The 13,823-nt window shown below is 49.3% G+C and overlaps 1 protein-coding gene across 3 annotated transcripts in view; it reads left to right on the forward strand.

The window, feature by feature from the left end:
* The window catches only part of IGSF9B (immunoglobulin superfamily member 9B), a 100,585-nt gene that overhangs the window by 40,879 nt on the left and 45,883 nt on the right, over window positions 1-13,823 (forward strand). For all 3 annotated transcript variants that reach the window (XM_040326252.1, XM_040326254.1, XM_040326255.1), the window contains exons 9-11: window positions 1,617-1,757; window positions 4,729-4,845; window positions 8,817-8,967. In XM_040326252.1, coding sequence (XP_040182186.1) covers window positions 1,617-1,757; window positions 4,729-4,845; window positions 8,817-8,967 — 409 coding nt within the window. The remainder of the gene's footprint in view (window positions 1-1,616; window positions 1,758-4,728; window positions 4,846-8,816; window positions 8,968-13,823) is intronic.

Here is a 13,823-nt window from a genome sequence, read left to right on the forward strand (position 1 = left end):
GCAAGTCGTACGCGAATAGGGCTGTGCGTAAGTTACGTTCACGTCTAAAGCAATGACTATTTGCCGCGTAATTTGGACCATGCGCACTGGGATACTTTCACGGACGGCGCATGCGCCGTTCATTAGTAACGTCAATTACGTGGGGTCACGATTACTTAGCATACAACACGCCCCCTACCAGCCTATTTTGAATTAGGCGGGCTTATGCCGGCCCATATACGCTACGCCGCCATAACTTCGGGCGCAAGTTCTTTCTGAATACGGGACTTGCCTCTCAAAGTTACGGCGGTGTAGCGTATATGAGATACGCTACGCCCGCCTAAAGATAGGCATTTGTTTCTGAATCTAGCCCATAGTGTTTGCCAGTGGGTTGCAGTCAGCCTAAACTGTATTTATGTTATTTGGGTTCATTAGGTGTCTCCTAAGCCAAGGACATTGTTCTGCCTGCTTCTGTTGAGTGTAGACAGAGTGAGGAGATACAGGGGTTAATTTACTAAAGGCAAATGGACTGTGTGCTTTGTAAAGTGCAGTTGCCCTCTGCAGGTGCAGTTGCTCCAGAGCTTAGTAAATTAGGTGAATACCCAATCACATGCAAGGGAAAAAAAAAACGCATTTTGCTTGCACGTGATTGAATGATGGAAGTCGGCAGAGCTTCATTCTCTTTTACTAAGCTCTGGAGCAACTGCACTTTGCAAAGTGCACAGTTGATTTGCCTTTAGTAAACCGACCCCCACAGTGTATTGGGTTATGAATATTTATTTTACCCTGGCCAATCACACAGGGATTCATTCCAGTGATGTGGGCTGGGGAATAGGAAAATATTTGGAGAGACCTTCTAGAAGGATCCTTCTCTTCCTGGCTTTGCCTGGTGAGGATATGCGTGTAGCAGGGTCCAATCCTCCCTTCCCAAGTTGCCTGGGGAGGGTGCAGCTCTAAAGAGGTTCAGCCTTTGGCCCCCTAGACCTTTTACTTGGAGAAGGAAGCCAACGCCAAGAAGAGGCTTTGTTCTGCTAGCTGCCTGTCTTGGTCTAATGTCCTAAGCAGGTCTGTGGCAAATGCCGAAGAAACGGAAAGTTAGATGCCCATTTGGGTGGTCTGAATCTACACTGGCCCATGGCAGAGGCCCAAAGAGTCCTACAGCTGACCCGTGACAGATCAGAAAGATACTAGCCCGTCCCGGCCTGAAGAGCGCTTTAAAAAGTTTGTTGTGTGGAGGGATTTTTTTCTGCTGTTTTGGGGTATCCTGTACCCCTATACCACTCTCACCAATAAATAGCCAATAAAGAAAGGAACACCGAAGTCTGTCTTGTCGATATTCAAGTATGTTTGTCAGTGAGTGTGTATGGGTACAGGGTGGGTCACCTTTAGGAAGGGTAGGAGAGCCTGAAAACAATCCAGCAGCTCTTTCAGAAGTAATGCCACACAATATTAGAAATAGATTTCATTGGCCCCATTTGCTATCGGAATACTGGGACTGGTCCCACATCATTGGTTATAAAGCGATTGAGCGTCTGTAATTTTTCTCTTTTTGCTGTGTGCACATTTCTGTTCGGAGTTGGGGTGCACGGGACTATCGCTCTTGAAGAATAACCTGTTTCTTGTTCTCATATTTTCAGGTGTCAGGTTGGAAAATGTTGGATGATGGATCTATTCACATTGAGGAGGCAACGGAGGAGTTGCTGGGCACTTACACCTGTGTGCCTTACAATGCACTGGGGACCATGGGCCAGTCCCCTCCTGCACGGCTGCTGCTGAAGGTAAGTAGAGTAGGTGGGTGATCTCACTCATGTTGGTTTAGTGCCTAAGATTCCTGTAGTTAGATTGGCAGTATCCTGACTTTTATGTTTGTATGCAGGTGCATTTAAAGCGGTCACCTTCCGCCCAATCATTTAGCACAGGGGTCTCCAAACCCCGGCCCGCGGGCCACATCCGGCCCGCTTGTGTGTTTTATCCGGCCCGCTGTGTAAACAAAGCTGCCCATGCTACCACACCATTTTTTTTTTTAACTAGACAAGCAGCGCCGTTTTTTTTCATTGGCTGCTGCCTGGGACCACCGAGGCTTGGCACCTCCCCTCTTCCCGCCGCTGTATCAAGTTATGATCCCTTCACGAGTGACATCACAGGTGCGGCACCTCCCCTCTTCCCGCCCGCTGCTACACTCGTGGAAGGATCGTTAGTTCAAACGAAGTTTGGAAGTGCCGCACCTGGACGTCACTCGTGGAGGAACTGTAGCTTCAAACAGTGGGCGGGAAGAGGGGAGGTGCCGCGCATATGATGTCACTCGTAGAGGGATTATAACTTCAAACAGCGGGCGGGAAAAGGGGAGGTGTTGCACCTCGGAGACGGGAGCTGCAGAAGAGCTGCAATCAGCTAGTATGGAGGTAAGAGGCTGACAATGTTATTGTGTTGCACAATGCTGATAAGCACACTACAGGGGAGATTGCTACATTGCTACATTGCTGTGCTGAAGGGAACATTGCTGGGGACACTGCTGATGGGGACACCTCTGATGGGGACACAGGTGTCCCCATCATGGTGTCCCCATCAGCGATGATGGGGACACCGGTGTCTCCATCAGCGGTGTCCCCATCATCAGAGTCCCCGTCATTGGTGTGCCCCTCAGCAGTGTCCCTATCAGCAATGATGGGGATGCTGCTGATGGGGACTCCGCTGATGGGGACTCCGCTGATGGGGTCACTGCTGATGGGGACACCGCTGATGGGGACATGGGGTTTTACCGCTGATGGGGACACCACTGATGGGGACACCACTGATGGGGACACCGCTGATGGGGACACCGCTGATGGGGACATGGGGTCACTGCTGATGGGGACACTGATGGGGACACTGATGGGGACACTGCTGATGGGGACACTGCTGATGGGGACACTGCTGATGGGGACACTGCTGATGGGGACACCGCTGATGGGGACACTGCTGATGGGGACACCGCTGATGGGGACACCGCTGATGGGGACACTGCTGATGGGGACACTGCTGATGGGGACACTGCTGATGGGGACACTGCTGATGGGGACACTGCTGATGGGGACACTGCTGATGGGGACACTGCTGATGGGGACACCGCTGATGGGGACATGGGGTCACTGCTGATGGGGACACTGATGGGGACACCGTTGATGGGGACACCGCTGATGGGGACACCGCTGATGGGGACACCGCTGATGGGGACACCGCTGATGGGGACACCGTTGATGGGGACACCGTTGATGGGGACACCGCTGATGGGGACACCGTTGATGGGGACACCGTTGATGGGGACACTGCTGATGGGGACACTGCTGATGGGGACACCGTTGATGGGGACACCGTTGATGGGGACACTGCTGATGGGGACACCGCTGATGGGGACACCGCTGATGGGGACACCGCTGATGGGGACACTGCTGATGGGGACACCGCTGATGGGGACATGGGGTCACTGCTGATGGGGACACTGATGGGGACACCGTTGATGGGGACACCGCTGATGGGGACACCGCTGATGGGGACACCGTTGATGGGGACACCGCTGATGGGGACACTGATGGGGACACCGTTGATGGGGACACCGTTGATGGGGACACCGCTGATGGGGACACCGCTGATGGGGACACCGCTGATGGGGACACCGCTGATGGGGACACCGTTGATGGGGACACCGTTGATGGGGACACTGCTGATGGGGACACCGCTGATGGGGACATGGGGTCACTGCTGATGGGGACACCGTTGATGGGGACACTGCTGATGGGGACACCGCTGATGGGGACATGGGGTCACTGCTGATGGGGACAACGCTAATGGGTACACCGCTGATGGGGACAACGCTGATGGGGACATGGGGTCACTGCTGATGGGGACACCGCTGATGGGGACATGGGGTCACTGCTGATGGGGACACTGATGGGGACACCGTTGATGGGGAAACCGTTGATATTGTCACTGCTGATGGGGACACTGCTGATGGGGACACCGGTGTCCCCATCAGCGGTGTCCTCATCAGCGATGATGGGGACACCGTTGTCCCCATCATTGGTGTGCCCATCAGTGGTGTTCCCATCAGCAATGGTGATGGGGACACCGCTGATGGGGACATGGGGTCACTGCTGATGGGGACATGGAGTCACTTCTGATGGGGCACTGCTGATGGGGGCACTGGTGAGGAGACCGCTGATATTTTATACATAACTGATTTTTTTTCGGCCCCCGAATACTTTTAAAATTTACAATGCGGCCCTCGTGTTGAAAAGTTTGGAGACCCCTGATTTAGCACATAGATAGGGGGCCCCATAATGGGCCTATTAGGGCACTGATTGCAGATTGTATTTGTGAATTCTAGGTGGGTGGGAAATTTTATAGAAAGCTTTCTGATTGTTGAGAGGTGAAATGTAGCAGATTGTTTTCCATTAGAGAGATTCCTGGAATGGAGAGCAGCAGCAAATGTCTGCCTTCCTAATGTGTAATATCCCAGTCTCCTCACCATTATAAGCATCTTTGAGGCATAAATTATGTATTCGTACTTTCCAGTGGCTACACCCAGTCCCTCCGTCCACTTACCTACAAATCTCCACTAATTAACCCCTCGGCCTGTTGAAGCCCTTATGGTTGTTGTAGTTTCTTGCCTACTTTCCTGTACGCCTTCTTTTTTTTTTTTATGTCTATTTACAGCATCTTTCCTGATGTATTTGTCTCTTATTTTGTTCCCCACATTTTTCATTCTCCTAGGACCCGCCCTATTTCACGGTGCTGCCCGGCTGGGAGTATAGACAGGAGGCTGGGAGGGAGCTGCTGATTCCTTGTGCTGCTGCTGGAGACCCCTTCCCCTCTATCACATGGAGAAAGGTATGTGGACTAACAGACTCTGCTCTGTAAGAGATGGGTCTACGTAGGCAGAGAATTATTTTGGAGAAGGGTCTGGATGAGCAGAGTGTGGACAGGTGGAACATTGTTGTGGAACAGAGTCTGGGTAGAGGAAAAATAGTTTTGAGTGGGGTTTGGGTAGGCGTAGCATTGCTCTGGAGCAGGGTTTGGGTAGGCGTAGCATTGCCCTGGAGCAGGGTTTGGGTAGGCGTAACATTACCCTGGAGCAGGGTTTGGGTAGGCGGAGCATTGCTCTGGAGCAGGGTTTGGGTAGGCGGAGCATTGCTCTGGAGCAGGGTTTGGGTAGGCGGAGCATTGCTCTGGAGCAGGGTTTGGGTAGGCGGAACATTGCTCTGGAGCAGGGTTTGGGTAGGCGGAACATTGCTCTGGAGCAGGGTTTGGGTAGGCGGAACATTGCTCTGGAGCAGGGTTTGGGTAGGCGGAACATTGTTGTGGAACAGAGTCTGGGTAGAGGAAGAATTGTTTTGGGTGGGAGTAGCATTGCTCTGGAGCAGGGTTTGGGTGGGCGTAGCATTGCTCTGGAGCAGGGTTTGGGTGGGCGTAGCATTGCTCTGGAGCAGGGTTTGGGTAGGCGTAGCATTGCTCTGGAGCAGGGTTTGGGTAGGCGTAGCATTGCTCTGGAGCAGGGTTTGGGTAGGCGTAGCATTGCTCTGGAGCAGGGTTTGGGTAGGCGTAACATTGCTCTGGAGCAGGGTTTGGGTAGGCGGAACATTGCTCTGGAGCAGAGTTTGGGTAGGCGGAACATTGCTCTGGAGCAGGGTTTGGGTGGGCGTAGCATTGCTCTGGAGCAGGGTTTGGGTGGGCGGAACATTGCTCTGGAGCAGGGTTTGGGTAGGCGTAGCATTGTTCTGGAGCAGGGTTTGGGTGGGCGGAACATTGTTCTGGAGCAGGGTTTGGGTGGGCGGAACATTGTTCTGGAGATGCTTCAGGGTAGGAGTAGCATTGTTCTATGGAGAGATCTGAATATGTGAAGCATTGTTCTTGAGAGAAGTTATTGTTCTGGGAAGATGGGTCATTATTGGGGTAGCATTTCAAAAACAAATTACATGCACGTGTGATGGAAAAGGAGTTATGTGGGGGATGGTGTGGAAAGTCAGATGTGACAGTAAAAGACAGTTACCTATATTTAGGACAAACACAAGCTTAAGATTACTTTCACACCGTGGTGGAGTGGTCATTAGCGTTTAAGCACAGCTAGTTTTAACGGCCAAAGAAAGGGTTAAAAGTGCCCGTGTTGCTGCCATGCCGAAGCTCTTTGCAGGCTCTTCCCATTCATTTCAATGGGCAGGGTGTTTTGGGAGCGGGGTATACACCGCTTCCGCGCGACCCCAAAAATGCTGCTTGCTGGACTTTTTTTTTTTTTTTTGTAAGCGCAAGTAAATATACTGAGAGGCATGAGAGGCACTTTTCAATCGCTATTTTTAGCGCTATAACGCCTGAAAAGCACCCCAGTGTGAAAGGGGTCTAATAGCTGGTGGTGCTGAATTCAGATATAATGGTTGAGGTTAGAATTTGAGGCCATCAGATTTGGTGCAGATCTTCGCTAAGCTCTGTATCTTCATGGGTAGCATATCCAGCAACTCTCCACTTCTTCTTGTTTCTGGAGTTCACAGAACTGTAAAGCGCAGATAGAAGTGTCACTGAATATCTTCTGCATGCTGCTATCATATATTTGCTTGCCCCATTCCTCTGCATTTTCCACCCCAGATACCAGCACACTGCAAGCCTCTTCTGCGTTCCATCCTCTGAGACCAGTAACGGGAATTCCATAAACTGGAACAGTGACGGGGCTGCCCGCTACTTCCTTCCATGCAGCATTGTGTGACCCAGATATCATTGGAAGGTGCATAACAAACCTCTCGCCCTCCATCGTATATCCACAAGATCTTCATCTCCTCTCTTGCTGGAATTCACATTCCCCACAGCAAAGCGATTTTCATTTAATACCAGGCAGTGTCATTGGTTTCAGGAAGGTGGGGGCGAGATTAGGTGTCCTGCAGTCTGGTTCTGTTTTTCTTCAGAGCTTGTACATTGTTCATTTTTCTTATAATTGATAATTGCCTACATTCGAGGGGGAGCACCTCTTCCTTTTTTTCATTTCTTTTTTTTTATTGCCTTCTGTAGCACTCCTTAGGGGTTTTCATTCACACAAAAGTTCAGACCACAAAAGTCATCCACAATGAGGTGTAAAAATTATACATTTTTATTTATGTTTATCGTAGCTCAGTGTGGATTGGTTTTCTGGAAATTCTCTTTGGATAAAAATGATAGCCAGGAAAAGCATACTAGTCTGTTGTAATTAGTATTGGGGGTAGTGCTATACTCTGCCGTGGGGTGGAGCTGTATGCGGTGTCGTGGGGTGGAGCTGTATGCGCCAGCTGTAGGCGGTGTCGTGGGGTGGTGCTGTATGCGCCAGCTGTATGCAGTGTGGTGGGGTGGTGCTGTATGCGGTGCCGTGGGGTGGTGCTGTATGCGGTGCCGTGGGGTGGTGCTGTATGCGGTGCCGTGGGGTGGTGCTGTATGCGGTGCCGTGGGGTGGTGCTGTATGCGGTGCCGTGGGGTGGTGCTGTATGCGGTGCCGTGGGGTGGTGCTGTATGCGGTGCCGTGGGGTGGTGCTGTATGCGGTGCCGTGGGGTGGTGCTGTATGCGGTGCCGTGGGGTGGTGCTGTATGCTGTGCCGTGGGGTGGTGCTGTATGCTGTGCCGTGGGGTGGTGCTGTATGCTGTGCCGTGGGGTGGTGCTGTATGCTGTGCCGTGGGGTGGTGCTGTATGCTGTGCCGTGGGGTGGTGCTGTATGCTGTGCCGTGGGGTGGTGCTGTATGCGGTGCCGTGGGGTGGTGCTGTATGCGGTGCCGTGGGGTGGTGCTGTATGCGGTGCCGTGGGGTGGTGCTGTATGCGGTGCCGTGGGGTGGTGCTGTATGCGGTGCCGTGGGGTGGTGCTGTATGCGGTGCCGTGGGGTGGTGCTGTATGCGGTGCCGTGGGGTGGTGCTGTATGCGGTGCCGTGGGGTGGTGCTGTATGTGGGGTGGTGCTGTATGTGGGGTTGTGCTGTATGTGGTGCCGTGGGGTTGTGCTGTATGTGGGGTTGTGCTGTATGCGGTGCCGTGGGGTTGTGCTGTATGCGGTGCCGTGGGGTTGTGCTGTATGCGGTGCCGTGGGGTTGTGCTGTATGCGGTGCCGTGGGGTTGTGCTGTATGCGGTGCCGTGGGGTTGTGCTGTATGCGGTGCCGTGGGGTTGTGCTGTATGCGGTGCCGTGGGGTTGTGCTGTATGCGGTGCCGTGGGGTTGTGCTGTATGCTGTGGCACACCCTGTCCTGGGATTGCAATATACTCCAAATCCTTGGGCTGCCATATATTCTGTCCCATGTGCTATGCTGTGTCCGGGGTTGCAGTTTATTCTGTGTGTCAGGATTGCAATATTCTGTGCCAAGGGGGATTATACTCTTTGTATTGGGTTTGCACTATGCTGGGCCAGAGGGTTGAAGTATACTCTGTTTTGGGGTTGTGCTGATCAGTGTCACAGGGTTGTGTTATGCCCTTTGTGCTATACTTTGTCTCGGTTGTGATACACGTTCTGCTCTGGGGTTGAGCTACACTTTGTATACCAGGGTTGCAGTATACTCTGGGTCTCAGTATATTTACTTGCGCAGTTGTGCCATTTTCTGTGTCTCTTAGTTGTGGTATACCTTTTTTTCTGGAGTGGCAGTATATTCTCTGTGCCAGGATTGCGGTGTATTATCTTTCCCCAGGTTGAGGTATAGTCTGTGTTCTGAGGTTGAACTATACCATGTCACATGGTTGTGCTATATTCTGTATCCTGAGGTTACTCTATACTTTGTCCCCCAGGGTGGCGCTATGCGCCAAGGATGGTGTTTACTTAAGGTCACAGGAGAGGTGAAATAATGTGGTTTAATTTTTTCTGTCTTGTAGGTGGGAAGACCCTCGTCCAGTAAACACAGCGTGCTGCCTAGTGGCTCCCTGCAGTTCCGGTCACTCAGTAAGGAAGATCACGGAGAATGGGAATGTGTTGCCAGCAATGTTGTGACAAGTATCACTGCCAGTGCACACCTCACTGTTATTGGTAAGTCAAGATAAACTAGATCTGTGCACATTGAGGAAGAATAAGAGATTCTTATTATGCAGCTGCTGGATTCTGTTCAAAGAACATGGCTTCACTTCATCAAATTTTTGTGGAAATCAGAGCCACTATAAAGATCAGAATGTACCAGTTGGGTAAAGTGGCACGTGGGCACCAAATGTCACCAGACAACGTTGGGGTTGTGTGCACCAGACACGGGTGATACTTCAGGTGTCACCAGATATGGGTGGAATGTTAGAGCTCTATAGAAATGAGCAGGGTGCCACTATAAATAAGATGTTACAAGATGCAGATGGGATATCAGATAGTAGACAGAGGTGGGATCAAACCAGAGAGAGGTAAGATGTAACCCAGGCACAGGTGGTATGTCACCATATGTGGGTGTAAGATGCCTTCCAGACTTGAGTGCAGTGCCAACCTAAACAGATGAGCTATCTCATGACACCAGGCATAAATAGACTATCAGGTGTCACTGGGCACAGGTAGGTAGGATATTGAATTTCGCCACAGGTGGCATATCAGATGTTATAGATAGGTTGTCAGATGCCAGCAGAACAGGATGTCACTGGACACAGGTGATACAGTACAGACCAAAAGTTTGGACACCTTCTCATTCAAAGTTTTCTTTATTTTCAGGACTATGAAAATTGTAGATTCATACTGAAGGCATCAAAGTTATGAATTAACACATGTGGAATTATACATAACAAAAAAGTGTGAAACAACTGAAAATATATTTCATATTCTAGGTTCTTCAAAGTAGCCACCTTTTGCTTTGATTACTGCTTGGCACACTCTTGGCATTCTCTTGATGAGCTTCAAGAGGTAGTCACCTGGCGCAGCACCCCATCACTCTCCTTCTTGGTCAAATAGCCTTTACACAGCCTGGAGGTGTGTTTGGGGTCATTGTCCTCATTATCCTGTTGAAAAATAAATGATGGTCCAACTAAACGCAAACCGGATGAAATAGCATGCCGCTGCAAGATGCTGTGGTAGCCATGCTGGTTCAGTATGCCTTCAATTTTGTTTAAATCCCCAACAGTGTCCCCAGCAAACCCCCCCCCCCCCATCACACCTCCTCCTCGTTAACCTTTTCTGCGTCGCACAAAGACACGGGGGAACCAAAGATCTCAAGTTTGGACTCATCAGGCCAAAGCACAGATTTCCACTGGTCTAATGTCCATTCCTTGTGTTCTTTAGCCCAAACAAGTCTCTTCTGCTTGTTGCCTTTCTTTAGCAGTGGTTTCCTAGCAGATATTGTACCATGAAGGCCTGATTCACACAGTCTCCTCTTGAGGCCTCGTACACACGACCGAACATGTCTGCTGAAACTCTGAAACTGGTCCGCGGACCAGTTTCCGCGGACATGTCCGACCGTGTGTACGGCCTAGCGGACTGGATTCCTGGCCTAGCGGACAGGTTTCCAGCGGACAAAAGTTTCTTAGCATGCTAAGAAACATGTCCGCTGCAAGCCTGTCCGTCGGACATGTCCGATGGTTAGTACAACTCATCGGACATGTCCGCTGGCCCGAAATCCCGCGCATGCATTGAATTGATTCGACGCATGCGTGGAAGCATTGACCTTCAGTGTCAGAACGTCGGTGTCGTCTACGTCACCGCATTCTGTCCGCTGGGATTTTGGTCTGATGGTATGTACACACATCAGACCAAAACCTCCCAGCAGACATGTCCGATCGTCTGTACAAGGCCTCACAGTTCTAGAGATGTGTCTGCTGCAAAAGGTGGCTACTTTGAAGAACCTAGAATATGAAATATATTTTCAGTTGTTACACACTTTTTGTTATGTATAATTCCACATATGTTCATTCATAGTTTTGATGCCTTCAGTGTGAATCTACAATTTTCATAGTCATGAAAATAAAGAAAACTCTTTGAATGAGAAGGTGTGTCCAAACTTTTGGTCTGTACTGTATGTCAGATGTCACTAGGCACACTAGAATATCAAATGTCACAGATAGGATATTGAATGTCACCACAGGGTGCATATCAGATGTTGCCAAACACAAGCCAGAAGTCATTAGGCTTAGATAGAATGTCTGTTGTTAACAGACAACGCAGTGACACAGTGGAGATATTACCAGACATGAATGAGTTGTCACGTGTCACCAGACATGGTTGGTATGTCACCAAGCATGTGTAAAGCTGGCCATACATTAATAGATTTTGTTTAGCCTACAGACTAAAAAAAATATATATATATATCTAACAGATTTCCCTGTCCGCTCTAAACAGCGCAGATTAACAAATCACCTGCTCTAGCTATTGTACTCTGACAGCTGGGGCTGCATCTGAATGAATGCAGGTGCTCTTCTGCTGACAATTGTTTGCCCAGCTTCTTCGAAGGTAAAATCTCAGGCTACTCTGCCCCTCATTGCACACACTCATGCATAGACTACTTCTTTGTTAATAATTCTACTCTCCGAATCACCCAGTCTGCACAGACACTTCCCATTTCCTGGTCGGATCATGCCCTTATTTTGCTTACATTGGCCTTAGGTGCCCCCCAATCATAGGCCCAGCCGATGGCCATTGAATACCTTCCTCCTCCAGCATCCCTCCCTCTAGAGCAGAAATGGAAACCACTTTAAAATTGTATTTTGTTGAAAACGATACCCCTGACCTATCTCTCCCCATTCTCTGGGAAGCCCATAAAGCTGTCCTCCGGGGTCAATGCCTTGCTCTTTCCTCGGCCATGAAAAAGGATGTTCGAACTACTAGGCTTCAAATTGAAAGGGGGCTTAAGGGCCCTGAGCACCAATTGCAAACTTCCCCATCTTTATCCCTGCTTAAAAAGATTGTTCTCTTATGCAGGTCTCCTAAAGACCTGGCCCTAGGTCAAGTGGGAAAAGCGTTGGTTAGGCTAAGGCAGCTATATTACGATAAGGGTAAGAAGGCTAGGAAATTGTGTGATCATACCCATATGTCAACCCTGCATCAAATTAAGAGTAGATCAGGTTGCTTATTGTCTCACCCACAAGATGATATTCACTCCTTTGAGGAATTTTATACTGAGCTGTACAATAATCCTGGAATACCTCATGATCCTCCTTCTCGCGATCTACTGGATCGTGTGCATCAATATTTGGAGCAGAGCGGGGTCTCCCCACTTCAATCTTCGTCCCTTTCCTCCCTTAATGCACCCATTACTGAGGAAGAAATCCAGCTGCCTATTAAAACTATTCCATCTCATAAAGCCCCTGGTCCGGATGGCTTGCCGTATGAATACTACAAGTCCTTTCCCAACTAGATCTGCAGAGATTCTTTCTTACCTTGATCCCAAAGCCTGATAAAGACCCCTCTTTGTGTGCCAGCTATAGGCCTATTGCCCTTTTGGTTGGCACCTGTACACCCAAATCATTTGCTTTGGAATGCAAATGCGTAGTGGAGTGCACCCTTACTTTCTCAGATGCCCTTTTATATTCAGGGCCGAAACAACTAATCGATTATGAAAATAGTTGACAGCCATTTTCATAATCATTTAGTTAGTTAGCCTGCATACAGAATGCATTATTTGTTTAACCACTTCCATACTGGGCACTTTTTAGCTTTCATCGCTGTTGCACTTTGAATGACAATTGCGCGGTCATGCTACACTGTACCCAAACTAAATTTTTATAATTTTGTACCCAAACATAGAGCTTTCTTTTGGTGGTATTTGATCGCCTCTAGGATATTTTATTTTCTGCAAAAAAAATTAAAAATGACTTAAAATTTCGAAGAAAAAAACATCTTTTTTTGTTTCTGTTATAAAACATTGTAAATAAGTACGTTTTCTCCTTCACTGATGGTACTGCACTGATGGGCACAGATGAGGTGGCACTGATGTAGTGGCATTGGGCACTAATATGCTGCACTGATGGGCGGCACGGTTGGGCACTGATAGGCTTGGATAGGGGGCACAGATAGGCGGCATGGATGGGCGGCATAGATGGGCACTATCGTATGTGTTGTACTAATGGATGCCAATCAGTGCCAAACAATGCCTGCCAATCAGTGATGCCCATTGTGGGCACTGATTGGCATCCATTTTTTGTGTCACTGTCATCCCTGGTGGTCTAGGGTGGCATACCTTTTTTTTTTTTTTTTGCATCCCTGGTGGTCCAGTGGGCATCCTCGGGGGGGCTGTGCTGATAATCGATCAGCACAAACCCCCCCTGTCACAGGAGCAGCCGATCGGCTCTCCTCTACTCGCGTCTGACAGACGCGAGTGAGGAAAAGCCGATTACCAGCTTTTCCTGTTTAAATTGTGATCAGCCGTGATTGGACACGGCTGATCACGTGGTAAAGAGTCTCTGTGAGAGACTCTTTACCGAGATCGGTGTTGCGGGTGTCAGACTGAATTTTTTTTTTTTTACCTTGCTATAGGGCAGTGTTTCTCAATTCCAGTCCTCAGGCCCCCCCAACAGGTCAGGTTTTCAGGATTTCCATTATTTTGCACAGGTGATTTGATCAGTTTCACTGCCTTAGTAATCACCACAGCCTTTTTATCTGAGGGAAATCCTGAAAACCTGACCTGTTGGGGGGGGCCTGAGGACTGGAATTTAGAAACACTGCTATAGGGGCACGCTATACTATACATTGCAGCTTGCTATTGGAGAACTCTGAAGGCAGAGTAAAAAAAAAAAAACTTCTGCTTTTAGAACCACTCACTTCCTGCCCAGGACTACATGCTCCAGAAGTGCCTCTAGGGGACCCCAGAAGAGGAGAATCAGGGCTGCTCTGTGCAAAACCATTACACAGAGCAGGTAAATATAACATTAATGTTAAAAAAAAAAAAAATCACTTGACAGTCTGTGCAGGAAAAATCAGCATCTAAA

Source organism: Rana temporaria, chromosome 10, assembly GCF_905171775.1.
Source record: "Rana temporaria chromosome 10, aRanTem1.1, whole genome shotgun sequence".
In the NCBI taxonomy this organism is placed as follows: domain Eukaryota; kingdom Metazoa; phylum Chordata; class Amphibia; order Anura; family Ranidae; genus Rana; species Rana temporaria.